This window comes from Alternaria novae-zelandiae, assembly GCF_023758075.1.
Source record: "Alternaria novae-zelandiae strain BMP 2774 chromosome Unknown scaffold_15, whole genome shotgun sequence".
Taxonomy (NCBI): Eukaryota; Fungi; Ascomycota; class Dothideomycetes; order Pleosporales; family Pleosporaceae; genus Alternaria; species Alternaria novae-zelandiae.
Genome location: NW_026056975.1, coordinates 609,159 through 636,210, shown reverse-complemented (window position 1 = coordinate 636,210; position 27,052 = coordinate 609,159). Strand labels below are relative to the sequence as shown.

Below are 27,052 nucleotides of genomic sequence, written 5' to 3'. Positions count from 1 at the left end.
GCCGGGCGAAACTCCTTCAAAGGCAAACGACTTGCAATTCGTCGGCTGCCTAGCGCTCGATTCGCACAACGATGTTCCAGCTTGGACATCTGGCGGTGCTTTCGACGCACGCGGCGAGTCATCGTGCCACCATCATGCAACAACCAACAAAGGCAACCGGCTAACACACTCCACACCTCCTTCCGTGCTCAGAAGCAACTCTGGATTGCCGTTCGAGGGGCCGATTGCAGCTAACCCTCTCAGACAATGCAAACGAACTCTGCGTACAGGAAGCACCTGCCGGAACGGACCCCAGGCCGCGCTTGCCCGTCTAGGTGCTGCAGTACATCGCTCAACACATACGGTTCAGCTGTCTTTGGAAAAGCGACGCATCGCTTCCTCACCTCAACGCGAGACATCCTCTGCACCACGTGCATGTCACCGAGCGGATTAGGACACCTTGGCTTGCGCCACTATGTGCAATCACAGTAGTGCGCGCCTTCCGGATCGACCTGTCGAGTTCTCGCTGCGCATCCCCAAAGTGACTACTCAGCCTTGTGCAGGGACAAAGGGAAATGGGGCAGAACGCCGCACGCAGCCGTTGACCCAAAGGATCCGTAAGACGTGCAGACAGTCTCACCGGCTCGCACAAGCGGAGTGCCGACCAACTGGATTCTATGCTGATTACGGACACGTCGCGGGGATTGACCACCGACACGAAGGCTTTTCATGTGCATCATCACCTTCCATCGTTCGTCTCTCACTGCAGCTACTAGTGTTGTGGCATGCTTTCAAAGGGATCACCTTCCCCGACTGCACTGCCTGACAGGTTCGGACTCCACACAGCTTATATCCCTGCCGGCATCCATCTATTAATCATGGCTTCATTGGACGACAACTCCCTGGTGCGAAAACGGAGATGCCACGGCACGCATGCTACCTGGTCAGGATTCCCGGGTTCCAACATAACAGGCATTGTCGTCGCCGATGGGTTCGAGATTGGGCTCCGCTCTGTGAAAACGACCGTCGCCTGGGCCAGGAAGCTCGTCGATTCGGTCGTGTCGTAATAACAAAGTGCATCTTGGAAGCATGTCTGATACATTCGGTGTTGGTATGCTAATGCAGTAAGATTCCGAGCATCTTCACGCATGCTTCTCATTGGTTCGGGACCACATCTTGAAAGATACAGGTAATGAATGGATAGAACACTCGTATATTGAAGAAGGAAACACAGCCCAAGAAGGAAGGTAGCAAAATCCGGACGTGGTACAAGTCCATGTACACTGTGCAAGATACTAGTCAGCTTCACTCATCCATGTTTCCGCGAACACAGCTGCACCACTCTAGTCAGACAGATAGTCCCATATATCCAAACTTTTCACCACCAGTTTCCACACATGATGATGCATCAGCGACTTTCCAAAGATACTTACTCACGTCACCTCATGCACTAACAAGCGTCTCCACCACATGACCATCATCTCAGATCTAACAAGAACCCCCATGTCTCAGCACAAATAGCATGCTCGAGCCACGTCGCAAATTCAATCGATGGTCGTGCCATGGAGACAGTGCGACATGTTTCATATGACTGCGATAGTGGTTGATGTTTGAAACGGGCATCGCATTGGCACCGACGGTTACGTTTGCTTCACTAACAAACACACCGCCACGATTGTTGGGCTTGGCCATGCGCATAGATACTGACGTCTTTGTTGTTCGTGTTGACGTTTGACTATCTAGCTCTGCATTCGGCGTTGCTGCGCGGCCGCTGGTGCTGAGTTGCACAGCCACGGCCTTAGGTTGCCCACCGGATGACGACTTCATTCTCACGATGGCTCAGCCCCTCAATTACACACATGTGGCGGGGAAACAACGTGTTGGTCAGCAAGGTAGGCGTCCAGGCCATCCTTGATGTTATGTTCATGACGGATATGAGTCAATTCATGGCTGAGCACTGTGGGCCCACGTATTGTAGTGGTATATTTGCGGGACCAACTGATCGTTATACACATAGTATGATACATGCTCCATCGCCCCTCTCTAGAACAGCTTGTTGTCCGCACTGGCCTTGGCCGCGTCTCTCCTCGCGCTCTGCTTCTTCCTGTCCTTTGCCTCGCCGGGCGGCTTGAAGAACAAAGACGGGCTCTCGCCATCCTTCATCGTGTAGTTCAAGTACCCTCTATGCGCTGGGTCGCGGTAGTACTCGATGTCCTTTCTTGCCGTCGCATCAGGCAGCCTGTACTTGTATTTCGACCCGATCTGCTTCATGACAGCAACCATAGCCTCCTTCTTCTTTTCTTCAGCGGCCGTCTGGAGCGCGGTGATGATGGGAGATGGGATCTTGGCGGCTGCGGAGCGCGCAGTGAGAGAGACGAGGTCTGGCGAGGCTTGGATAGAGATGGTGGGGTGTGAGTCGCCGCGGAGGACGCGCTTGATGGATGTGGGAGAGTAGAAGCGTGTGGTCACGCTGCCGCCGAGGGCTTCGATGCGTGCGATAGCGTCGGCGGAGGCGCGTGAGACGACGATGTGGATGGGTGTGGTCAATTGCTCTGGATTCTACGGCCACAATTAGCATTTGCGTAGCCACCATCGATTGATTCCTTACCCTCGCGAGCAACTTCACGCCATGCCTCTTGACACCGTGCAGACACCTCGACTTGGCCAATTCCTTCATAGTGATGGGCTTCTTCGGGTCCAACCTCCCCTGGTCAATCCAGCTCTGTATCCGGTCCAGGTTTATGGGTGACATCTCGACCTTGAACGGGTTGTACTTCCCCCGCCCTCGCTCGGGGTTGGTAATCCATTGTGGTGTCTGACCTCCCTCGAAGCCCGCGGGGACTTTGCCGTGTGCATGCTGACCCTTCTGACCGCGTCCACCAGTCTTTCCCTTTCCCGAAGCGGGACCGCGACCTCGTCGGATCTTTTTATTGTAGGCGCCTGCGTTGTCGGAGAGCGAGGAAAGAATGGATGCGCATCTCTGCTGGGCGGGCACAAGGAGGGGGGCGACCGATGTCGCTGCGGGTGCTCTCGAGCATATGAATAGAAGAGATGAGGCGACTCGGACCGCTCTTAGCCGTGGTGGCATGGCTGTGGATGACTATCTTCCTGCTGGCGACGAGCTCGTTGGTGTTGAGCGAATGCGAAGATTCGATGATGAGTAAGCGGCCATGTCCGCGGGATCTAGCCTCATGCGGATGTTAACTTGTGCAACCACGCCGCATCTCCAATCGCTCCTCAACTCCACGCGTCAAAACGGTCTTCCAGCTCCCTCGCTTCAGCTCGTGCTAGAGACTGGCTGGAACCTTGTATGAAATCAGCGAAAACCTCATTTTAAGGTCTATGACCGTAGATGAACCTTGACAATGGTTCGTCTTTTCCCGCCTCAGGGTGCAGGTGAGTTGACGACTACATCGAATTTTGCACACCAAATAGGTTCTCACTAATGAAAAGGTCTACATCCTGCTATTCCCAAGACAGAAGAACCTGGTGTTGCAAATACTGCCACTGCATTGGTCTTATTAGGGCCAACAGCGGCAGCGACTCTGCTTCTGGGCCGGATGATCATCAGACGCCCTTTGCTGACTTTGCCGACGAAATCTGCGTACTTTGTTACCAGAGCAGGCTTTTATTCTCTTGCTCTTGCTGCGCCTCTGGCAGCTTGGTTGACGCACTGGGAAAGTCAGATCAGAAGAAGCATCCTTCATTATGAAGGAATCAATCTCCCAAAATCTCAGATATGGCAAAGCAGTCAGGGGTTTACGAGGGATGATTCTAATATTATTGGTGGAATAGGAGGTATGCTCCTTTCTTTCAGAATGAGGAGCTTACGGAGTCTCTCCATTGGACATCGCCTACTTGGTCGGCTCGGAGCCTTCTCGACTGGATTCTCGACTCCGCTCCTTGTGTCCGATATAACAGTATCGGTATCGGGAACATACCTTCAGGAGCGATCTGCACAAAGATCTCATTACGAGAAGGCTGTGGCATTGCGTAAACTCAACAACGACCCTAACTTCATCCAATCTTTACCCCCCAGGTCCCTACTCCCAGAGCGAATTTGGAAGAAAACTGCTCGAGCTGAACGGGTGGCAATGTCATTCGACTCTCTGACTGATAAGGAGAAGGCCTTGTTGCAGCCTACTATGGTATTCAGCTGGCTGGACACTTCGACCTACAATAGTATTAACAAGACCCCGGGGGGCGCTATACCTATGGACTGGAAATATCCAGAGGATGCATCAGCGGCAGAGAAGCGGGAGTATGTGCTCAAAGAGCTTCAGTTCGTTGCGAATATGCTCAAGCCATATGCACACAATACCAGCTTTGCGCTCCAAGGGAAGCCCATTCCGCGTCACGAAAGCTTTGAAGTAGAATACGCTTCCTTGACTAGGACATTGGTCACTCTGATGTATGGGATGATGATACCAGAAGAAGGAAAGCCTGAGCCGCGGATGTACATTCACGATTGTCTAAGCATAATTGATGCAGACAAGGGGGAAGATCACGTTCCGGTGGAGACTTTCGATTGCCTGCGCGCGCTCAAGACGTTTTTTGAGAAAAGGAACCAGCCTGAGTATGTTGCGGGAATTGACAACCTCATACGGGAATGTGAAGGGCGTGCTGCAAAGAATAAGGAAGCCAGGAGTGGTCGAAATACAATTGAGGGGTGAAACAAAGGAAGACAAGTCGTTGAAGATCATCGCGCTTTGTCATAGGCAGCCGACGTTCAGCAGAATCAAGACATGTAGTTGTCTAGACTGAGCTTGCTTAATCCAGATGTTCGCTGGCGGATGTGATACATAGAAGACTAATGTAATCGGGCTGCGAACTGCACTCATCACACATGCCCTAGCATCGTTCGAGCAGTGAATTTACCATGCCTAATGCTACCCTTCACTACTGTGATGCGCACGAGATCAAGCCACATCTGACTCTTTCATTGAGCTACTCGCAATGTCCATTCTCTCGTCGTCGATCGTAGCCACCACTGGAAGATACTCTCCAACAATAACTATCGCAAATACAGGTACGTATACCCACGATCGCACACCATATAAACCCTATACCAAACAGTCTACTTACCCAGTAACAGAAGTGAACCAACACCCGCACAACAACCGCGATGTCTGGAAACCCCGAAGATTGGCGGAAAGTCACAGGTATCGGCCACGGCAAGGACTGGGGCGCGCCAACCGCGTACCCCAAGAATGGGACTGCCTGGGGAAAGGCATTGAACCCATCAGCCGACAACAACAACACCAACAACGACAAGGCTTCGCCTGCTACACCTGCAAAGGGCTTGAACGCCGCGGCCCCTTCTTTCACTCCTGGTGGAGGAACTGCGAAGAAGTAGTGGGTACGTCTACGAATGAAACAAGCCTGACTAGGACATAAGCTGAGATTCAAGCAAGAGGAAACAGCGTAGATGTTGGCGGCGGATATGACGTCGACACAACAGGCGTGTGAGGTGTAGGTGTTACAACGTAGACTCCCAGATTACAGTTTGGGTGTATACTTGGATGATGGTGTATTGATGCATTCGCCAAACGTTGGTATATTGGAATGTGAGCGGTAACATGTCAAGTGTTCAGTGAACGAAGGCCATCGCGAACGTGTCTATGTACAATACCGGAATTAGACTTGCCAGCAGCACACACATCCACCATATCCTCCTATAAAGCTTCTTGCACTCTTGCTACTAAGCCTCGCATAACACATCTTCCTACACATAACAACCCCCATCTACAACAACAACACCACAAAACATGAGCAACAACCCCTTCTACAACAACGACCCCTTCAACGTCACCGGTCTCGGCCACGGCGCAGACTGGGGTACCAGACGCCCCTACGACGCTCGCTCCCACTCAGCCTGGGGCCCAGGCAACGGCAGTCTCCAAAACTCATCTATCCCTTACCATACGTCCTCAGACATGCGATACTTGGGTCCGTACATGTCGTATCCTTTGGATCCAGACTCACCGCGCGGAGGCTCTTGGTATGGCCCGTATGGGGGATCGCGATGGGGCGGGGGTGGTCGGAATGTAAGGTCTCCATCTCCACCGCGAGGCCAGGGTTACTATGATGATTTCGAAGAGTATGGAGGATCGCAATACGGCGGAGGTGGTTGGGGTGGGCGGGAGAGGTCGGAATCTCCGCCGCGAGGCGAGGGTTACTATGATGATTTCGATGAGTGGTGGTAGACGATGGTTCGCGTTGGAGATGTATTCATCATGGTCTGACCTGTGACACTCTTATGTTAGTCAGAATTGTACTATCGAAGTGATAGTTGCAGGATCTACCGTGTCAACTATGTGTTCAGATCACCCAATGGGTCGTGATGGGGAACACATGCTACGTTGTTGAACGTAAATATCAATCATTTCCGGCACCTACTGATACTAGAATTGCCCCCATGCAGACCTGGTATTGTAGTATACAAGGAAACTATGCCGGAAGCCCGTTGGAAATGATTGTAGGGATATCGGTACCATCATTTCCTAGCCTGAGAGCCAATGGCCGTCTCATGAAACTATGCTGGCTGCGTAAGCTTGCGGATGTCATCTCTTAAGTCCACGCACTTAAGCCTCTAAACACCGAGGGTGTTGTTCAGCGCCGTCGAAACTCATCGGCCAAGATCTTGTCATGCAGTGGGTTGAGCCTGCGGTTGCGTGTAGCAGAAAATCCTATAGGACGCCTAAACCCAGCTTACAAATATCCTCTTGGCAGAGTCTTCGCCGCAATGTGATGCTCGACAGTTGTTGTCATCATGAGAGGGAAGTTCTAGAGTGATCATGCTACGTAGGTTGAGTATAAGAGGTAGCCGCGCATCAGATCGAAAGACCGCATCGTGCTTCGCCTAGTATAGCTCGCAGGAGTTTTATCCTGATCTCTGACAAGATCACTATGTCACATCTCCAGTACTTCGACTATCCCGGCTTCGGTGAACGATCAAAACGGGATCTCAACTACAGCCAAGCGGTCCGCATCGACAACCGCATCGAGGTATCCGGCCAAGGTACGTCGCCCACAGTGTATAGGCTATCCGATGTTGACCACATCCAGGCGGCTGGGATCGTACAACCGAGGAGTACCCAGACGATCTTTCGAAAGAGGTTGACCAAGCTTTCGACAACGTCGAACATGCTATTCGTCAAGCTGGTGGGGAGGGCTGGGACCAGGTCTACAAGACACGTATCTACGTTACCGTACCGATTGACGAGATTGTGGAGCCGATCATCCGGAATATGAAGGAAAGGTGCAAGAAGCATGGGCCTCTCATGACAGTAGTGCAAGTGGTGGCTTTGTATAAGACGATGAAGATTGAGATAGAAGCGGAGGCGCACTTGGGGTGATGTGCGCAGCAACTTTGGAAGATTGGAGCGCCTTCTGTTCCTGGTAGTAATTCAGCATAATTGGAGAAACTTACATGCGTAAAGAATATGAAGCCCATAAGATGTAAGATGTGTATGTGAACGGCACGCAAAGAGAAAGTCAGTGTCTCGTACTCCGTGTGGTTCCAGTACGTCATCGTCATCGTGGCTGCCCGCTAAGTGGGGCCATGACTGCGCCACAGGTCACAACGATCACTCCAGGTAGCCTCTCTCTTCCAGTCTCGACGACGACTGAGACGCCACTAGAGTAGCATCGACAAATGAGAAGAGCCCCTTGTTCATCAATCGCGGCGTTGCAGATGCCAGAGAGCTTTCCGCGGCCATTCACCCGCCTGCTCGTGCGCCACGGAAGTCGTCATCGCCATCCTTGACGACTGCCGCGCCTTCTTCTCAACGCGACAATGCCAAATCGATTCCGGAGTAAGCTGGAGAATGCCGGAAGAAAGACGGGCAATTGCCTACGGACAGTGGTCTGGCAGACATCCAAATGCCTCATGTGGACAGTATGCGCGCCTTGCATCTGTTGCTTGCTAGTGTTTCTGAGCCCTGGTCGACATGGAAGAAGACGAAATCTCTCGCACGAGATAGTACTGCCAACGATGCCCACACCTCGCAGACGCGCACTTTCCATTTCAGGGGACTTGCAAGAGGACCAAAAGACGCTGGCCCAGCCTCGCTCCGCGCTTTTGAGCAAACTACCTTTGGAGATTCGGCGCATGATCTATGAGATGGCTCTGGGAGAACAGACGATCCATGCGTCAGTTTTGGATGGGAAACTATTGACGCGAAGGTGCACACTTCGAAACTGCCTTTGCTACATGCCTTGTTCACCCGGCCAGAAGCTGCAATTGGCACTCCCTCTTCTAAGAACGTGTCGGCAGATGTAAGTTGAGTCAGATACAATTGTAATTGCACAGTCGCAGTACTAGTACAAAACTAACATACAACCGTTCTTAGTTATTCTGAAAGTATCGAATATCTCTACAAAAGCAATGAGTTCTTCATGTCCACGGACTTGGAAGACTTTCCAACAGCAGGCTATCTCTGCTACTTCTTTCAGCCTCAACGCATCGTGCAAATCAGCAGTCTTAACATCGAATGGGACCTTGATCGCAATCAATACTTCCAGGTCAACCTGATGCCTGCGCATCACCGAGTTGAGTGGTACAGATTGTGGGATGGGCTCAGTAAGATGACTGGACTCAAGAAATTGCACATCAAGTTGTACTTCTGTCTCGACCTCTGGCAGGGATGCTATGGTGAATTCTGGGAACAGAATAGCAAGGAAATTCTGCAGCCTGTCAAGAAAATCAAGGCCCCCAGAGACTTTGTCATCACTCTTCCAAATTGGCGATGCTCGACTGATATCGATATCGGCGAATCCAACTGCGTCTTTCAACTACCAGAGAGGGACGACCAGGAAAGTAGCGCGTCCTGACGCGTCCAGGGACGATTCTCGGACGATCTTAATCACACAGACGGCAGCTTCTCGGGAATGGCTATGGAGCATTACGGATGCTCATAAAACATATGGGGCTTCTCCAAACTCAAGCCGAGGGGATACAACGACCTCGCAAAAGCCAATCGGATTGACGATGGGCCAAAGTCACCGCCTGGTCGGAGTACAAGACTCTAAGAAGCAAAACGCAGCCAAGACACAACATGACGGTGACGCACAGGAACCATGCACCCAAGCACCCACCAGCGGCTTGAACAGGTCTTGCTCCGCCCGCTGTGCCGGCGCGCGTATCTTATCGCATCGTTGATCAACGTGACAAGCGGCGTGGACTTGGCAGCTTGGCGATCTAACTCGTCCCGTATAGCTTTCCACAACCATCTCGTTCTCCGTCCGCCATCATGCACCGCCAAGAGCTTCGAGCTAGGGTAGCTCCACCACGTGCAGTAGCTGAACAGCTCAGCTCGAACACCTCGAACCGTGCGGCGTCCTGTACTTCGGCGTCTTTGATCTATCCGAGGTGTTATACAGCTCTGGCCTTTTCCCGGCGCAGATAAGAAGCGTCATGGCCGCCAGGATGCTTGTCCTGCAGGAACCGTTCGCTCTCGCAGGTTCCCGGATACTTCGGGGTTGAGATCTGCTCACGATGCGCTCTTTCATTGCTACCTCCGTCCTCGTCGGACTCGCGTCCGCTGCCGCTGTACCTATTGTTGCTCCCCGTGGAGACGGCTATGGTCATGGCCATGGGCACAGCAAGTTCAACGTCCAAGTCGGCGTCCGGCCTTACTACCTCGTCGACAACATGGACGAGAGTCCGTTGAAGGAGAAGCTGGAGAGCTGCTCGGAGCAAGAGTTCAAGACCTCGGACTTTGTCCTTGCGCATCGTGGAGCGCCGCTTCAATTCCCTGAGCACACTCTCCAGAGTTACAAGGCTGCGCATCGCATGGGTGCTGGCCTGATCGAATGCGATGTTGCGTTCACCAAAGACAAGCAGCTTGTCTGCCGCCACGCCCAATGCGACTTGCACACCACGACCAACATCCTCAACACTACCCTCGCCGAGAAGTGCACGACCCCCTTCTCGCCCGCCGCCAATGGCACTGCTGCGTCGGTCAAGTGCTGCACCTCGGACATCACTTTGGAGGAGTTCGGTACCCTATGCGGCAAGATGGATGGCTTCAACCCCAACGGCACCACGGTAGAGGAATACATGGACGGCACACCCTACTTCCGCTCTGACCTATACGCCCAAGACTGCCCCAAGCTCATGACGGTCGACGAATACATTCCCCTGGTCGACAGCTGGGGTCTGAAGTACGCGCCCGAGCTCAAGACACCCGAAGTTGAGATGCCTTTCGATGGATACACACAGGAGGCGTATGCTCAAGATCTGGTCGATAAGTTCCGCCAGTACGAGATCGATCCGAGCCGTGTTTGGCTGCAGTCTTTCCTGCCCGATGACGTCTTCTACTGGATCGATAACGAGCCTGAATTTGGTATTCAGGCAGTGTATCTCGACGAGCGCGTTGATACTCCCGAGGGCTATGCCAATGCTACTGCCAGCATCCCTGAGCTCGCTGCTCGTGGTGTTAAGATTATGGCGCCCGCTATGTTCGCTCTTACCAAATTGGATGATGACAACAAGATCGTGCCTTCCGAGTACGCCATCGCTTGCCAGGAACACAACTTGGACATCATCGCGTGGTCATTTGAGCGTGGTGGATGGCTGCAGATCGACGGCGGTGGATACTACTACCAGTACGTTGCCAACCGCACTAACAACGATGGCGACATGTACGACGTGCTCGATGTACTGGCCAAGGATGTGCACATCATCGGTATGTTCTCGGATTGGCCGGCCTCAGTAACCTACTATGCCAACTGCATGGGGTTGTAGACGGCACAGCCTTATATAGATCCTAACAAGGAAGAAATATATCCTACATCACTCAAATAACCTCGCTCGCAATAAAGCAAAGTGATCTTGTCTTACTTGGCATCCTCCGAAGCATCACTTGCGTTGCCGAATATCCTCAGCTTTACCGTACTCTCCCCCATGTCCCAGTCCGTCCTACAGCTCGGATACGGCAGCACGACAATAGCGTCGCGTGGCTTCGTCACCATCCTCACACTGTCCAGCAGCATATCCTCTAGCTCCATCCACTCGCTCTGCCATAGCCATTGCGGGCTAGGATCCATCAGAATCACCCGAAGATGCCTCAATCCCTGCATATTCGCTATTATCGTCCACGCTTTCTCCCAATTCGCGGTATCGTCGCGGTACACGACGCGATTCGAAGGACCACGACTCATATAAGGCAGCGCGCGAATGGCCCAGCGCAGGTGTAGCGTGCGGATCGAATTGAGGCGCGGTTGTGGGATCGAAGCGGGGAGGTAGAGAAGGTGCGTGATGTGGAGGAGGGAGAAGGTGTGCGCGCGATACAGATACGAAATCGCTTCCGAGTACCTAGATTGCAGTATACAGTCAGTTCCACAATACCATTGTGAGTGCGATGGAGAGAGGAGGAGAATACATACATGCGCCTACAAGCCCTCAGCACAGTCGGCCCACCAGAGTACAACCTCGCGCCCTTCTTCCCAAACACCAGCACGCGACACATGTACTCCCTCCCGCCATCCCCTTCGCTGTCGCACAGGAAATGGCCGAACCGCTTCTTCTTCGTGCTCAGTGTCAGATGCACAATCTCCGCGCCCATGACATGTTCGTATACCAATTCCCGCAGCTCAAGCGGCAGTCGCGTGAAGAAGTCGCTCTGGCCCTGCGCGTGCGTGCGCGCGTCCATATCGACATCCGGTTCCGACGTTAGACTGATGGTGGATGCGCGCGGGCGCACAGTGCCGTGCTCTGGCGGCGCGGCTTTGAGCGAAAACGGGTTCCGGCTTTTAGACTTCGGGGTCGACGGGTCGGTGGAGGTGGACGGGATGTCGGACGGTGTCCAGCGTATGCCGGGGAGGCGGCTGAGGAGTGACTTTGGGGGCTTCATTAAGGGAGTGATGGGGTGGTGATGGGGAGATGTCGGTGGTATGTACCTAGGGAAGGGTGCAATGGGAGAGATGGCATGGCACGACGACGCTCCCCCTTGCGCGGGCGCGCCAGCATCAGCCGCGGCGCAGAGTTGGGCAGAGTGGTGATGGCGATAGGCTGGGGAAGGGTAAGCGTGCGGGGTCTTGGCCGCCAAGCTTGTTTCGAGCAAGCTTCGTCTGGGGGAGTGGGGGAGGTGCTGTGCCCGTGGGGGGTGTAGATGGTCTGGTTTGCTACTTTGGCATGCTAGCCATTGAGATAATTTCTCGATATTTGCGTCCGTTCTTGCCTTTATGTGCTCAGAGAGCGATACCAATACCCTGGCCTGCTTTCCGATGATCGCGTGAGAGGTACCGTACGTACGGAAACTCGCAATCTATCGCTCAAACAAGTATCGCGTACTCGATGTCTTGATCGACCGTACCTAGGTATGTACTAGCAATGCCGTACATTCTGGCATAGAGCCATTGCTTTGGTCATACTAACAGGCAAACTTCGACAATGCCATGATGATGCAGGAAATCCGTCTATCTCCATGGCAGAATTGGCAAGACCCAATCAGGCAACTTGTCCGCGTTCTGTAATTTTAGCTGACCGGCAAGACCATGCCGAAAGATGGCAACGAAAGGTACGACTCTCGAGGAACAGTTTCGAATGCTCCCATCCAGCTCTAACCTCTACTGCATCTGAATCAACTGACATACCGGGCCATCCGGACGAATACCGTCTCCAAAACGCCACGCTGTATTGGTACTGGTATACGGCACAGCCACCTGCAGTCATGAACCAAGCGCGCTTTCCCGGGGCGTAAAGTCACTTTGTCATAGACAGAGCCCCACGATAGACTACAGCTGGATACCTCTATCATGGCTAAACAAGAAGACAAGACCATGAGGAAGCGTCTTCGCGCTTGTGAAGAGTGCCATCGTCTAAAGATCAAGTGCGACATTAGCACCAATCCCGACGCGGCAAGCTGCGAAAGATGCACCCGCAACAACCTGGAATGCGTCCCTGCAGCACCGCGCCTCCAGCGCAACCGCATCCAGGAGCTGGAGGCGCAAATTCAAGAACTCAGCAATTTACTTCAGAAAAAGAGTAACAACAGCCCAACGCCAAGTCGCTCCCCTGGCGGACTCTCCACCAACACGCTAGGCCGGTCGCCCGGTAGCCTAACAGACAACCACTACGAGGCCATCTTGTCGTTCCTTGATGCGCGCATCTCACCTATCCAGCAACAGAACCTTATTCAACTCTATGCGCACCGAGCAGGATCGGCATGGCCCGTCATACGCCTGTCCGGGGATCTCGAATATCTCCGCACAAAAGCCCCCATCCTACTTCTCTGCATTATAGCATACACAACTACGCAAGAGGCGCAAGGCTTAGATCTAGAGACGCACGATGAGATAATACGCGAAAGTATGCATGTCCTCGGCGAAGAAGTTTTAGGCAGAGGACAAAGATCGCTGGAACTTGTGCAGGCGCTGCTCATAGCCACGTACTGGAACAAGCTTCCGCGAAGAGGTCTAATGGGCAGTTGTTACCAGATCCTGCAGCTAGCCGCAGACATGGCCATCGACGTGGGCATCGCGGGAAACTCGCTTCAGCCCACTCCTCCAGCTTACTTCTGCCGGCATCAGGACGCGGGATCGCTGGAAGCACGACGTACCTGGCTAGCCTGCTACATGGCACTCTCAAGCTCGTCGATCAGTACGCGCAGGCCGAATCCATACCCCTGGAACGCTTACCACGAAGAGTGTCTCCTGTACCTGGAAAGCCAAGGCGATGCTTCTGACATGCTACTCTGTCAGCTCGTTCGCATTACCCAACTGGACCAGGAGATATCCAATCAACTCTATCTCTGCCAGATCGCTACCTTTGTAGACGGCAACGATTACAATACATATGCCGTAATCGAGACCATGAAGAACAAGCTCGAAGCATGGGTCGCTCATATCCCACCTAGCCTGGCAACGTCTCAGACGCTCAAAGTGTGGTGGCACGCAGCCATGGTGCACCTATACGAGCTCGTGCTGCACACACCCACGAACAAAGCGTCCTTCGCAGCGCCCTTCATCCCCGGCCGCATACCCGTCAAAGACTTCCCCAAACCTACCATCATCATCGCGCCTCTCAAAACGTCACTCGAAGCTCTCGTCCAGAACTGCCATGCGGTCCTCGATACGGCCGCAGAAATGGATCCAGCTCTACTTGTTAATTTCCCATCATTCTGTTTCGCGCCAACAGTCATATACTCGCTTTTCGTGCTCGTCACCGTCATGGTGGCTTCGACCGACCCCGCCAACACATACGGCCAGTGCCTACCGAACAACTGTTTCCGCATTGAAGAGTTTGGACTCAAGATGCGCAATCTTGTCATGTACATGAAGGTCCTGGATCCTACGCTGAGTTGCTTCACCACGCGTATGTTCGATGCGACGAGTTGGTTGGAGCAATGGTACAACGATTACACGGCTATTCTGCAGCGGTACGAGGCAAATCTGGTTAACTAAATCGCCATTATACGGTGGTATCATATAGAATTGCAACGTCTTTTGAAGTTAGATGGCACGGCGAACTTTGGCCGTTGGTGTCGATCGATTCATCCGTCGTGTTACTGTTGATTGGTGCACATGTCCATGGATGCTTGCTGCCGCATGTCGCATGCATAAGCGTGGTCAGCCACGTTCTGGCCGTCAGTCAGCCATCCTGCATCGGTGTTTTTTCGCCTGATGCTTGATGAGATGACGTTTTGAATACACGGAAATGTTTCTCTAGGGTTGCGATTTGGTGTTCTGGCTGTCTGATGATGTAGTTATCGCGCATAGATGTTCGAATAGACATTCAGCTGACACGCAATCTCGCAGTGGGCAAACTGGCTAAAGTCCGCTGTCTCGTCCGCGTACGCTAATGACGGTATGGAGGATTCTCCGTTCCTGCATGAGAAAACGGCCTGCGCTGATGCTCGTTGCTTCACCATGGGTCGCGGTGATCTGGTGCCGCTCTTGTTCAACAGTTACCTTGTGTATACGTCCGTTGAGGTCGCTGTAATATTCAAGTACCGTATACAGAGCGGATCGAAACGACTGTCACCAAAGAATGCTACTCTTTATAGTCTAGCGCCATCAGGCGAGCAGTGAGCTATCGCAACACCTAGTACCCTCTCGCTTACATCCTCACCCCCCTCACTCTCTCCTCCCATCGCAACCCTCGCCTCGCACAAGCACCCTCCACCCTCCACCCACGACGCCACAGCGTTATTTTTGGTACCTCCCCAAGTACATTTACCCACGACTTCTGGCGAGTTCCTGCCGTTCACCCTAGCCCATCGTGTGTTTAGTGACAGGTTGCTGCAGCACGACAAGTGGATACCGGTATGCACGCTTCCCGCACTGCCGCCCCTGCTGATTCGCCACATCGTACACTGGGAAGGCAAGGCATAGGGCTGTTAGATCAACCAGATGCTTGGCTTGAGAGGTCAAGAGTGCCTAGGTGTTCTAGTAAAGCCATCTCGATGCCGGAGGTGGATGGTGATGCTATATTTGGAGCATGCTGCTTTGATCGTGCACTTCGGGATCCAAGCGATGTAGTCATTATGAGTCGACAACCTCAAAATGCCTAGTATCACGTTCCTGCAGTGGAGGTAGAGCAGGGCGGTGCTATATTTGCCACAGGTTGCATTGATCGTGCACTGCCGGATACGAAATGCCAGGTCTTGGCTGGCAAAAGTCGAAGATGTCATGGAAGTAAGCATGCAGGAAAGGGTGGCCGGTGAGTGAGATGAGGGTGCAGTGGTGGATGGAGAGGTTGGGTGTAGTCTGGATCATGGGGAGGGAAGAGGTATAAGAGAGCCTCGTCCTTGGGGTTGAGGACGACATCACAGCATTGCATCTTCAACTTTAGGACCTTCGAGCAGTATCTTCTCCAGCACCTCCTCATCCTCCAAATATCACCATGCGTCCATCTCAAGTCTTCTCCTACGCCATTTTGGCAGGAACCAGCATGGCCCAGGGCGACATTGGTGCTCTCCTGGCCTCGCAACCCGACCTCAGCACTCTCCTCGAGCTCGTTGGTCTTGTGGATGGCCTTGCAGACACACTATCCGCGGCCTCCAACATCACCATCTTCGCTCCTACAAACGATGCCTTCGCAGCCGTACCCCGCGATGTACCCGAGGGCCAGGCCATTGAGAACAAGAACGATACCATTGCCATCGGCGCCCTACTCGCCAACCACGTCTTCAAGGGCGTCTACCCAGCCAGCGTCATCACCGATATCCCAACCTTTGCACAGACACTCCTCGATAGCTCGTATGTGAACGAAATCCAGCCTTTCTCCAACTTCACGGGTGGAGCCTACAATGAGCTCGTCAAGAATGGAGAAGATGTCTGTGTCATCTCTGGAGAGCAGACCATTTCTACCGTTACTGAAGCTGTAAGTATCCATTATGACACACCCAATTCCTCACCAAAGACTAACCCAAAACCCCAGGACATCATGCTCGGCGCCGGCATAACCCTCCACAAAATCGACACCGTCCTCTCCTTCGGCGCGCCCTTCCAACTCTTCACCTACCGCTCCGGCTACTTCGCCATGAACGCCGCCCTCGAAGCCGCCCAACTCGCCATCGACTTCGGCCTCTCGGACCCCTCATCCACCGGCCTCAACATCTCCGACTTCACCATCTTCGTGCCCACCAACGAGGCCTTTGAATCCATTGGCTCTGTGCTCGCATCCGCGGACCAGGCGACGCTGCAGGAGGTGCTCAAGTACCACATTATTCCTAGTAATGTTATCTTCTCGACTGCGCTGGGGAATGTTACGGTGAAGAGTCTGCAGGGTGAGGAGTTGGTGTTTACGGTGACGGAGGAGGGGAGGGCGTGGGTGAATGGGGCGGAGATTGTGTTTGCTAATAGTATTCTTTTTAATGGGGTGGCGCATGTTATTGATGGGTTAGTCTACTCCTTTCCTGCACCATCTACCATCACCCACTCATACTAACTTCACTCACAGTGTCCTCAACCCTCTCACTCCTTTCGACCGCGCCTCTATAGACCCATCTGCCCCAGCATCCGACCGCGTTGCTTTCGAAGGCGCGTCTTCCGTCTCTGAACTCCCCTTCTCTAGCGCTTCTCTCGCTTTCGGAGGTGATCTTATGACCTACACTACCACGCCTGAGCTTCTCAAGACTGTTGCTGCTGTTGCGACACGTACCTCGGATGTCGACGCTTCGACCACTGGCTCACCCATGGAGACCTACACTGGAGCTGCCATGGCGATGCTACCCGGTGCTGGTATGGCTGTTGCTGGTGCTATGGGTATTGCTGCTGCGCTTGTCTAGAGTAAGAATGAGAGAGTTGAGGAGAGCAGGATGCGACGGTTACGGGTTGAATCAAGAGTCTGCATACGAATGCGCACGCATAGATGGCGTACCACTTAGATTTCTTTGAGGTGTTTTCGTAAGCGGCGTAGTTGTAATGACGCCAAAATTGGATAATGAGCAAGTGCTACAGCGTACCTAGGTAGCTAGTGACCTCTTCTCAATACAGTAATTGTTTCCAGTGTCTCTGTCTTAGTGCAAAACATTTCTGCTTCGTGGTCATCGAATCTTTGGGCGCGATGAGGAAAAATAGGCGACTTCGCAGCATCAGAACCACGACGTTGAGCCAGAGCACGTTGCACAGTACCGCGGGGTTAACTCCGGTGTAGGGCGTGGTAGGGCGTGCACTATGGAGAAATCGTTATCAGTGCGCTTCTGACCCCCTGCATTCAATCTGAACGGTAGGGACGAGCTAGTGAGGTCTCTCAGCGAGCAGGAATACGAGGCCGGAATTAACAACATCTGGTGTAGCAGTGTCGCTTGCCGGCTGCAAAGCGTACTGAAAGGTCCGGAAAAAGCTTAAGGAGCATCCTGGAGGTACTTAGAGTAATATATAGCGATAATGTGGCGCTTTTCAGGCCGTTACATAAATCTCAAGGTAACAAACGGTTATTGCATCTCGCGATGGAGGCTGCGATGCTCGAGGTACAATTCCGGCCAGACCAATCACAGCAGTCGAATCGGACCCACCAGAGGCGCATCTTGGGTCGATTCTGCGGCTCTCCGCGGCCCTTCTTCTCGGTAGTTTTTCTGGTTGGCTCCCAACCGAACCGCTGTTAGCACTCGTGATAGTCATCGAACACCGTTGCTGAGGCATGTCGTGTGTCATCAGGTAAACTCTGGGCGGTGATTTGTCCGAGTCGCTGTGAATCGTTCTCATCGCGTTTGCGCATGTGTTGGCCATTCTGGTGTGCGATGGTGTCGTTCGGGCCGACTGAGAAGGCGTTGTCACCGCCGTAGTCGGCATCGTGATGGTTGCCTTTGAGGGCTGGCAAGAAGAGAGTTGTTGTAGTTGCCTTAGATAGCTGAGAGCTTATGTTCCATAATACAAAAGGGTTTCTAGTGTCGCAATAGATATAAACATGTTGTGATCTTAACTTCCAGTCGATAGTAATACATTGTAGACTTCGTGAAAAGAGACTGGATCACCAGCTGCGCACCTCCTTTGTTGCGAAAAGAAACTTGACAGAATGATGAATATTTCATTCCAATATTCCATAGACATCTCAAGCAATAGGCAAGTAGCCTCCGTTGCGGTACCTTCGCCCTCTTCCTCTGCTTGACACAAGTCTTGGCGGCGACGAGCCTACCCTCCCAACTCATCGAGGACATCAGGGGGAACTTCTGGATCGAGGCCGGGCATCGCAGGATGTCTTCGGGTCAAAGTCTGCTGACGGAGACGAGTGATCCAGCCATTACGTACGTCTTATCTTGACGAGGCCGGTGGTTTTCCGTGGCCGGTTTTGATTCCGGCCTCGTAGGATATAAGCTCGTGGTCGCCTTCGCTGTTCACAGAAGTTTCAATTCATCCCAACTCCAACATTCGGCGCTCGAACCAGATCTCCAGCATCAAGGCCTGAATACCTTCAGCATCTTTGACTTCTCTCACTTTTCAATACCTCTTTGCACCATGTCTTCTTCGACCTTTGACTTCCCCGTCATGAAGGACACCCGTCCTGATGACCGCACTCTACCCGCCTTCATGGTCTCCACCACACGAGGCTTCCTTCCTCGTCAAGAACCCATCGTTGAACTACCAAAGGAGTTCGCTGTTCTTGAGTCTATCTTGCAACGCATGCCCATCAAGACACTATCAGGGGAACCAGGTCTACTTGCCAACTTCACCTTCGGCGACACCGTACTCAAGGAGCTTCCTGACCTTACCCCAGAGGTAGAGAAGTATCGCGATGACCTGGTTGTCATGAACGCCCTGTATCGTGACTACTCTTTCTTAGCTTCTGCATATCTCTTCGAGCCTTGCCATGAGAGGCATGTAAGAGGAGAGGAGTATGGTCTGGGTCGACAGTCGCTGCCGAGGTGCATCGCGCTACCCATTGTCAAGGTTGCTGAGATGTAAGTGGCAATGCTTTCTCCTATCCCCATGTGGTGCTGGTCTTGTGTCCTTGTCTCCTTAGCTTGGCATGGCAACTTCCAAACAGAACATGGCCACGAAGTCACTTTCACAAGACATCACAGGGTAGATGACATGGCTAACATTACCGGTGCGCAGTGCTGGTTTCAAGCCGTTCATGGAGTATGCTGGGTCGTATGCGCTCTTCAACTACCGTCTGGAAGATCCATCACGGGGCCTCGAGTACGACAACCTTCGCCTGATCCGCGCTTTCGAGCACGGTTTGGATCCCACCTCATCCGAGGCAGGCTTCGTTCTCGTCCACATAGCTATGGTCAAGGAGTCTGGTGCGCTTGTCACAGGTGCCTCTGAGATGCTTGAAAGCTGTCTGGCCAAGGACCGAGAGCGATTCAACGATGGCCTTCGTACTCTGGTGGGTGGTCTCAGGAACGTCAACGCCGTGATGAACAGTAAGTGCATTGTTTGGGGGCATAAATTCGCGACTGACGAGATTAGCCATGTGGAACCGTAGCAAGCCGCAAGGCTACACCAATTTCCGTACGTTCATCTTCGGCATCACCTCACAATCTATGTTCCCCAACGGTGTCATATACGAGGGCGTGAGCGAAGAGCCAATGTCTTTCCGCGGCGAGTCTGGAGCCAACGACAGCATGATTCCCATGTGCGACAACCTGCTTCAGGTCCAGATGCCGGAGACACCCCTCACAGATATCCTGAAGGACTTCCGCCAGTACCGGCCTGGCAACCACCGCGAGTTCCTGGAGGCTGTTCGCGATTGCGCTCAGCAGTCGGGCGTGCGCGAGTTTGCGAAGGGCGATTCTGTCTCTGCCGCGCTCTATCTCCAAGCTCTTGACCAGGTTCGCGACTTCCGCTGGCGGCATTGGTGCTTCACCCGCGAGTACATCCTCAAGCACACTTCGCACCCGACTGCAACAGGTGGCAGCCCGATCGTGACTGTAAGTGCTTCTTTGGCTCAACGGTCCTTGCTCTTACTGACGCGTAATAGTGGCTACCCAACCAGCTCACAGCAGTACTCATGCAAATGGCGGAGACCTTTGAGTACTGCAAGACGATCAATGGTGTCAGCGACATCATGGATACAGTCAACCACCAGCGCGAGTCGCTGAGGAAGGAGGTGGAGAAGTACTGCGGGGAACGAGGTGTTGTAGCATCATGAGAGGGCACGCTTCCCTCGTTGACGGCACTATCTGTTCTCTTGTAATTCATAGCCAAACCATGATGCATTTACTTTGTGCCTTCTTTATCATGTGCGCCTTTGTTGCAGTGCTGCCTAGTCGCGACATTTTCGTGTTCCGCCCTTTTTGATGATGACTCGCGTAAACTCAGCGATGCGAGGGCGTAAACACGTATCGTATGACTGTAGCGACAACACTACGGATGACGCCGCGGTGATTGTGGACCACGGAGGCTGTGAGTGGTGTAATGGTGGTGGTTCTGGGATGAGTCAAGACGCGCTACCGCGTGAGTCTCAGCGTCATGGCTCCGGCGGCCTTCTATCGATAAGTAGGCCCCCGGATCTCCCTAGCAGCTCTCATCGCCATTGCCAGCGCCATTCCAGCACTTGCCACCCTTCGATGCTCACTGCAAGACAACTCATGGAATATTCACACTCCTTCCAGCTCCCGCGAATACCAAACGTCTTATTAATACGGCGGTGTTTACGGAACACGTCCTGACAGCCCCAACCCCACATTCATACCTCCATCACACCACGTACTTCGGTCGCTACGAATACCTTCAGCTTAGGTTTACCGGTGGATATTTCATAATCACGTGCTCTTTCGCATAATATGGCTTCACGACACGAGCCTAAGCAGAGCCCAGCTGAGCGGCGGAAGGGCGAGTCTGTAAGTAATAACCCAGAGAAGCCTACCTCTCCCCAAGCTGTACTCCAGGTGTACCCCTGATATATTTGTTGCTTTGAAACAACGAGTACGGTACAGGACGAACCAATCCCGTTGGCTCGCGGTTCGCGCCGAGCAGTACAACCAGGGAAATGGGGCTTCTTGTAGCACCAAGGCGATCGCATCGTACTTTGGACGGATTGCCCACTGAGGCTCCAGACGACGTGCTCAAGCTAATGTACATACCAGGCGCTCAGCGAATTCGCCGACTACGTCCAGAAACAACAGGCGCTGCGCCGACCGCCCGGCCAAGCCCCCGCCGTCCTCGAAGACCACGATGAGCTGAGCATCCTCGACGAGCTCGGCCTTTCCGATGACAACAAGGCGCACATCCGCCTAAAGACGCTCCTTACCGACCCCGCCGAAGATAACGTCGCAGCGCTCGCTGAGCATATCCAGGGGCGCCTGGCCGAGGGCCATGGGGAGGCTCTGTTCGATGTTGGCCTGGAAGACAGCGGTGACTCGATGGGCTTCACTGAAGATCAGTGGAAGTTTGCCTTGGAGAGGATACGAGTTGCCTGCGAGAAGATCAAAGCCGACTACAAGATGCTCATGACGCGGAACGTTGGTGGTGACGTCGAAGTCGGACCTCGGAATGCGAAGGAGCTTGGCTTAAGTGGCAAGATGATCTTGCGACAACAGCCGCAGAGTGTCGACGATGTGATCGAGACGAGGATAGCGGTAGTAGGAAATGGTGAGTGCCTCCAGGCGCAATTGAGAATATACACTGACTCTCGACAGTCGACGCTGGCAAAAGTACTATGCTCGGTGTCCTCGTCAAAGGCGGCCTCGATGATGGCCGCGGAAAAGCGCGCGTCAACCTCTTCCGCCACAAACACGAAATCGAGAGTGGTCGAACCAGCTCAGTCGGCATGGAGATAATGGGCTTTGACAGCAAGAGCGAAGTCGTTGTGTCGAACGTCGCAGGTCGAAAACTTACTTGGGAAGAGATCGGACGGCGATCCGCCAAAGTCATCAGCTTCACTGATCTCGCTGGTCACGAGAGATACTTGCGAACTACCGTCTTTGGGCTGCTTTCAAGCGAGCCCAACTACTGTCTGTTGATGATCGCGGCAAACAACGGTTTAGTTGGCATGAGTAAAGAGCATCTCGGAATCGCGCTTGCGCTCAACGTCCCCGTCATGGTCGTTATCACCAAAATCGACATTTGTCCGCCACAGATCCTTGAACAGACTATAACTCAGCTATCTAAGATCCTCAAATCTCCAGGAGCGCGAAAGATACCGGTATTCATCAACAATAGGGAGGAGTGCATCACCACCGCTACCCAATTTGTGTCGAGTCGTATATGTCCTATCTTCCAAGTCTCCAATGTCACTGGTCACAACCTGGACCTAGTGCGCATGTTCCTCAACGCATTACCGCATCACGGCAATTACGACGCCTCTGCTCCTCTGGAGTTCCACGTCAACGACACATTCTCGGTCCCTTTCGTTGGCACTGTGGTCTCAGGTGTTGTGAAGTCTGGTGAGATACATTCTGGCGACACAGTATTGATCGGTCCCGACAGTCTTGGCCAGTTCCAAACGACAAAGGTGCGTTCCGTCGAGCGCAAACGGATACAAGTTCCAGGATGCTCTGCTGGGCAGTCTGCTAGTCTCGCGCTGCGCAACGTTCGGCGGAAAGATGTGCGGAAGGGCATGGTCGTTTTGCACAAGGCTGAGAAGCCTGATCCAACAACTGGGATATTGCCAGCCCCGAAAGTGTACCGCGAATTCGTTGCCGAAGTCTTGATCTTGTCGCACGCGACGACTATTAAAACAAAGTATCAGGCTATGCTACACGTTGGACCAGTGTCCCAAACCTGCGCCATCATCGACATCGACCGCCAGTACATCCGCACTGGTGACCGAGCACAGGTAGCCTTCCGCTTCGTACAGCGACCGGAGTACTTAACTGTCGGCGATCGAATACTATTCCGTGAGGGCAGGACGAAAGGATTGGGTATTGTCAAGAGAGTTGGTTATGACTCGAAGCATCCGTTAAACCCGGAGTTGCACAAAGACGACAAGAAGAAGGATGGCCAACCGGACGGGAAGATCGTGGAAGCATCATGACGGATTAGAACGTAGAAGTCAGCAGAGATCTCATGACTTACTTGAGCAATCGCATGAGAAGATTGAGCGACGTCACGTAATAAACGCTCTAGTGACTAACTGTCACGAATGATACAATGATTCAATTTACACGAGAAAATCCCAGCTAGAACGCAACTTTGCTGTGTCAGTTGTGTTGGAACCGCTAGTATTTCACATGATAGCGGCTATTCGCGCACACGCATGGTATTTAATCCGCTAGGTTTGAGGTGCCATAACGTGTTGAAGATCGCGGAGCTGACAGCCGCGTATCGATAACAGTGTCGCAACGCTGGAACTACTGTGGCCACATTGGAAGCTTCTGAGCGACACAGCGTCGACTATATTGGCTCACAAACCTCTTCATCATCCTTTTCATCTCACGTGCGAACTTTGAAGTAATAGCTCCATGTTAAGATCAATTTGGCGCGATCAGGAGGATCGCAGCACAACGCGGGCGGGTTGGCGCACATTGCGACGGCACTCGATATCATCGTCACGTTTCTCGCGAATCCAGGTGGCACCTAGACTACTGTGAGATTTCGAGCGAAACCAGGTTTGCCCGTCATGGCAACTATAGACCTCGCACAGTCGACGCTGTACCCCAAGATCACGACACACATTCCTGAAATTATCGACCAGCTGCGGCGCTTGCACCGCGACCCTACTCATCCAGAAAGAAACATCACTGTGGACCCAATACCTTTCGTGGGTACAGTCAAACTTCATGGCACGCACGCAGATATCCTCGTATACCCTGATAACCGCATCGTGTTCCAGTCGCGCAACATAACTGGTCTATCCGTCGCAAAAGATAATCAAGGGTTCGCAGCAAGTATGTCTGAGAAGACCGAGGCCATACTTGGACTGCGAGATGTATATCTGGCACGATGGAAAGAGTTGAATCCTGGCGCACGACTTGGAGAAGACTCACCCCTTGTGATGGCTGGTGAATGGATAGGCGAGAAGATCCAAAAAGACGTCGCCATCGCACAACTATCACGTCGCTTCGTCATCGTGTCGGTCAACATCAATGGTACATGGCAAAAAGACGAAGAATACAGTGATATCTGCTTGCCGGACTACGATATCTACAACGCCTCTAGAGCCGGCTCCTTCCACACGACACTCTACCCTGACGACTACGAACGCACAGTATCAGAAGTCGAACGCATGACCGAAGGAGTTGCCGCTCATTGCCCTTTCGCGGCAACTTTTGGTATTTCCGGCTTGGGTGAGGGCATCGTCTGGAAACCCGTCGCTCCTCAATACAACGCCGACACGTCTCTCTGGTTCAAAAGCAAAGGAGGAAAGTTCAAACCTACATTCTTCCGCGTTCCAAAACAACACGAAGGTGCCGATATCATCAAAGAGCGACGCAAAGCAGCCGCAACGGTAGCAGCTGCGTGGTGTTCACAGCAGCGGTTAGATCAAGGCTGGGATGTGTTGCGCGAGAAAGGTGTTGAGCGGGATGTGCGGGCATTGGGTGACTTTTTGAAGTGGATGCAATATGATATTTTGGAGGAAGAGAAGGGACATATCAAAGAGCATGGTGTGGATGAGGCGGCGTTGAAAATTGAGATTGCTAAGATTGCTAAGCCGTGGTATAGGGCAAAACTTAGGGAGTGCGACGCCAGGTGACGCCAGACAAATTAGATGAAGACCATAAGGAAGAGGCTTCCTGGACGTTGATTGCGAATGATGCGCACGCACGACGATGGTTTGTGTTCTTGTGACGAAAGTCACAAACTTCTGGCACGCTTTATTAAGGCATCATCGCTCCCTTGGATCGCAACAATACAAGATTCTCATTGCTCCTTCGGTTATCATCACGTCCAAAAAATTCGACCCTACTCACAGCGGTCCACCCTAGAATGTCTGAAGCACTCAACGACGCTTCGGGCGACAGGCCCCCACAGATGCCCGAAAAGTACACCTGGCTTCGCGACGCTGCTTCGTCTACGTACTGTTTTGTCAGTCTGTGTGTTCCCACCTCCGACATCAATGATGCGCGTTCCAAACTGGCTGCGAACGCCCAAGAGGACTCGGTCGTCGATGCACTCCTTAGGCGCGTCGTTGCAGTAAAGATTCCCGGAGAAGGCTCTACCCAGCCTACGATGCATCCCGAATTACGCATTCTCCAGGAGATACACCGCCAATCGTATTCTCGCAGCGGCGGTGAGCACTGCATTGAAGTAGTTGACCACTACGACATGGAAGCTATGGCCCAAGGGGAACCAGGTTGGCTGGTCATGGCAAGCTCACCAGTATCTAGTGATCTTGAAGGACTCTTCGTGTTCGACACTAGGGACAAGCTTCCAAAATGCCTACTCTGGCTCATCATTACGCAGCTCTATGAGACAATCTACTTCCTACACCGCGAATGTAAGCCGACTATCACACATGGCAGTGTTTTAGCGGAGGACATTCTTATCAGCTTTCCCTACGAAGAAGAGAAGAATGGCGAGGTTACCATTGCTAAACGCCCTAAAATCAGTCTCGTAGGATTTGCGAAGAGCTGCATCCATGATCCTACGGACTCTCCAGATGGGCTTGAACGCAAGGCTCGGGCAGAGGAAGAAGATGTCGAATCTCTGGCCCAATTGATTCGAAAGCTCATCTATAGGTGCTACGAGCATGAAGATGTATACGATGGCAAGCCAGGAGGGAAGATGACAAGGCTCGTGCGAAAGTATCTCAAAGATGATGCGCCAGAAGAGGTGAGGAAGTTTATGCAGCGGGATGCGCGAGACTTGGAGGGCGTATGGGCTGCTATCGGGGTATTCGCTAAGGAAAAATTGGGGAAAGTCAGGAATGAGGAGTGGGAAGAGGTGCGGGACTCGGTTGATGAGGTTGCTGAAGGGAAAGTAAAGTTGAGCGACATCGTCAAGGACGTTCTGAAGGGTCAGCCTGCGAATAATTAGGTGGCTAGCCCAATATCATTTCTATGTTAAGAGATGCTTAGATCTCAACATCAAGCGTTTTCTTATCTGCGACAGATCTTGTTCTTGTGTGCTTAGAATCCTACAAGTTGTCCTATTTGAGTCCCTCGAAATGTATAAACTACACTGTGTATGTTCTGCTCGAAAACTTGCACGTGTTCTCCTCATCATCTACTAAGCTCAGTGGTTGGACTTTTGTTTCTCAAACGTCCAAACCCACTCCAGACAACGCCCGTTCCCTTGTGTGTACTCCCTCATATATCCACTCCGCTTGCCCCCGGGAATTATCAGCTCAGCCGCACGGGAGAGCTCTTTCTTCCAAGCATCCAAGTAATGGTCTTCCAGACGCCTAGCTTTATTTGCGCTGTCGGTCTCCCCTCGCAAACTCCAATACCACACAAGCATTTTAGTATCATCAACGACGCCAACGAGGTGAACCTGGAGACGACGAAGCTCGGTATGGCTAGATAGAATTTCGAGGCCAGAGAGGTTAAAGGTAAAGTCTGCCGCGCTGTTGGCAGCTAGTCGCTCATTGGTTGGGCGGACGAGTTTGATGCAAACAGTGTCTAGCGGAGTCGAGGAATTAGCTGTTGCGGCGCTTCTATTGATCTCAGCCCGCGCTACTTCGCTGAGCCGGTAGACTCGTTTTACGTCATCAAAGATCATCGGCCAGTCGCACTGAACGTAGATCTCGTGCGTGTGGCACTCTGATGGAGTGATTGCGTCTAAGATATAGCTTTGG

The 27,052-nt window shown here is 52.7% G+C and overlaps 12 protein-coding genes across 12 annotated transcripts; 10 read left to right on the top strand and 2 right to left on the bottom strand.

Moving 5' to 3' along the window:
• Positions 1–2,022: 2,022 nt before the first annotated feature.
• Positions 2,023–3,067, bottom strand: J4E88_007395 (uncharacterized protein; the record flags this gene model as incomplete). Its single annotated transcript, XM_049401012.1, has 2 exons — positions 2,023–2,538; positions 2,588–3,067. The coding sequence occupies 2 exons, from the start codon at positions 3,065–3,067 to the stop codon at positions 2,023–2,025; spliced, it is 996 nt and encodes a 331-aa protein (XP_049253324.1).
• A 1,868-nt stretch (positions 3,068–4,935) lies between these two features.
• On the top strand, positions 4,936–5,335 carry J4E88_007394 (uncharacterized protein; the record flags this gene model as incomplete). The annotated part of the gene is made up of 2 exons (XM_049401011.1): positions 4,936–5,008; positions 5,124–5,335. The coding sequence occupies 2 exons, from the start codon at positions 4,936–4,938 to the stop codon at positions 5,333–5,335; spliced, it is 285 nt and encodes a 94-aa protein (XP_049253323.1).
• A 1,441-nt stretch (positions 5,336–6,776) lies between these two features.
• J4E88_007393 (uncharacterized protein) lies at positions 6,777–7,337 on the top strand (the record flags this gene model as incomplete). Its single annotated transcript, XM_049401010.1, has 3 exons — positions 6,777–6,783; positions 6,851–7,000; positions 7,048–7,337. 3 exons carry the CDS (start codon positions 6,777–6,779, stop codon positions 7,335–7,337), a joined length of 447 nt encoding a protein of 148 aa, XP_049253322.1.
• A 792-nt stretch (positions 7,338–8,129) lies between these two features.
• On the top strand, positions 8,130–8,814 carry J4E88_007392 (uncharacterized protein; the record flags this gene model as incomplete). The annotated part of the gene is made up of 2 exons (XM_049401009.1): positions 8,130–8,133; positions 8,414–8,814. 2 exons carry the CDS (start codon positions 8,130–8,132, stop codon positions 8,812–8,814), a joined length of 405 nt encoding a protein of 134 aa, XP_049253321.1.
• A 664-nt stretch (positions 8,815–9,478) lies between these two features.
• J4E88_007391 (uncharacterized protein) lies at positions 9,479–10,729 on the top strand (the record flags this gene model as incomplete). Its single annotated transcript, XM_049401008.1, has 1 exon — positions 9,479–10,729. The coding sequence occupies one exon, from the start codon at positions 9,479–9,481 to the stop codon at positions 10,727–10,729; it is 1,251 nt and encodes a 416-aa protein (XP_049253320.1).
• A 92-nt stretch (positions 10,730–10,821) lies between these two features.
• J4E88_007390 (uncharacterized protein) lies at positions 10,822–11,837 on the bottom strand (the record flags this gene model as incomplete). The annotated part of the gene is made up of 2 exons (XM_049401007.1): positions 10,822–11,299; positions 11,371–11,837. The coding sequence occupies 2 exons, from the start codon at positions 11,835–11,837 to the stop codon at positions 10,822–10,824; spliced, it is 945 nt and encodes a 314-aa protein (XP_049253319.1).
• A 904-nt stretch (positions 11,838–12,741) lies between these two features.
• On the top strand, positions 12,742–14,388 carry J4E88_007389 (uncharacterized protein; the record flags this gene model as incomplete). The annotated part of the gene is made up of 1 exon (XM_049401006.1): positions 12,742–14,388. One exon carries the CDS (start codon positions 12,742–12,744, stop codon positions 14,386–14,388), a length of 1,647 nt encoding a protein of 548 aa, XP_049253318.1.
• Positions 14,389–15,829: 1,441 nt separating this feature from the next.
• On the top strand, positions 15,830–17,216 carry J4E88_007388 (uncharacterized protein; the record flags this gene model as incomplete). Its single annotated transcript, XM_049401005.1, has 3 exons — positions 15,830–16,309; positions 16,367–16,827; positions 16,889–17,216. The coding sequence occupies 3 exons, from the start codon at positions 15,830–15,832 to the stop codon at positions 17,214–17,216; spliced, it is 1,269 nt and encodes a 422-aa protein (XP_049253317.1).
• Positions 17,217–18,885: 1,669 nt separating this feature from the next.
• On the top strand, positions 18,886–20,524 carry J4E88_007387 (uncharacterized protein; the record flags this gene model as incomplete). Its single annotated transcript, XM_049401004.1, has 4 exons — positions 18,886–19,328; positions 19,486–19,796; positions 19,843–20,303; positions 20,354–20,524. The coding sequence occupies 4 exons, from the start codon at positions 18,886–18,888 to the stop codon at positions 20,522–20,524; spliced, it is 1,386 nt and encodes a 461-aa protein (XP_049253316.1).
• A 634-nt stretch (positions 20,525–21,158) lies between these two features.
• Positions 21,159–23,350, top strand: J4E88_007386 (uncharacterized protein; the record flags this gene model as incomplete). The annotated part of the gene is made up of 3 exons (XM_049401003.1): positions 21,159–21,215; positions 21,462–21,966; positions 22,014–23,350. 3 exons carry the CDS (start codon positions 21,159–21,161, stop codon positions 23,348–23,350), a joined length of 1,899 nt encoding a protein of 632 aa, XP_049253315.1.
• An 855-nt stretch (positions 23,351–24,205) lies between these two features.
• Positions 24,206–25,009, top strand: J4E88_007385 (uncharacterized protein; the record flags this gene model as incomplete). Its single annotated transcript, XM_049401002.1, has 1 exon — positions 24,206–25,009. The coding sequence occupies one exon, from the start codon at positions 24,206–24,208 to the stop codon at positions 25,007–25,009; it is 804 nt and encodes a 267-aa protein (XP_049253314.1).
• A 233-nt stretch (positions 25,010–25,242) lies between these two features.
• Positions 25,243–26,292, top strand: J4E88_007384 (uncharacterized protein; the record flags this gene model as incomplete). Its single annotated transcript, XM_049401001.1, has 1 exon — positions 25,243–26,292. One exon carries the CDS (start codon positions 25,243–25,245, stop codon positions 26,290–26,292), a length of 1,050 nt encoding a protein of 349 aa, XP_049253313.1.
• Positions 26,293–27,052: the final 760 nt, after the last annotated feature.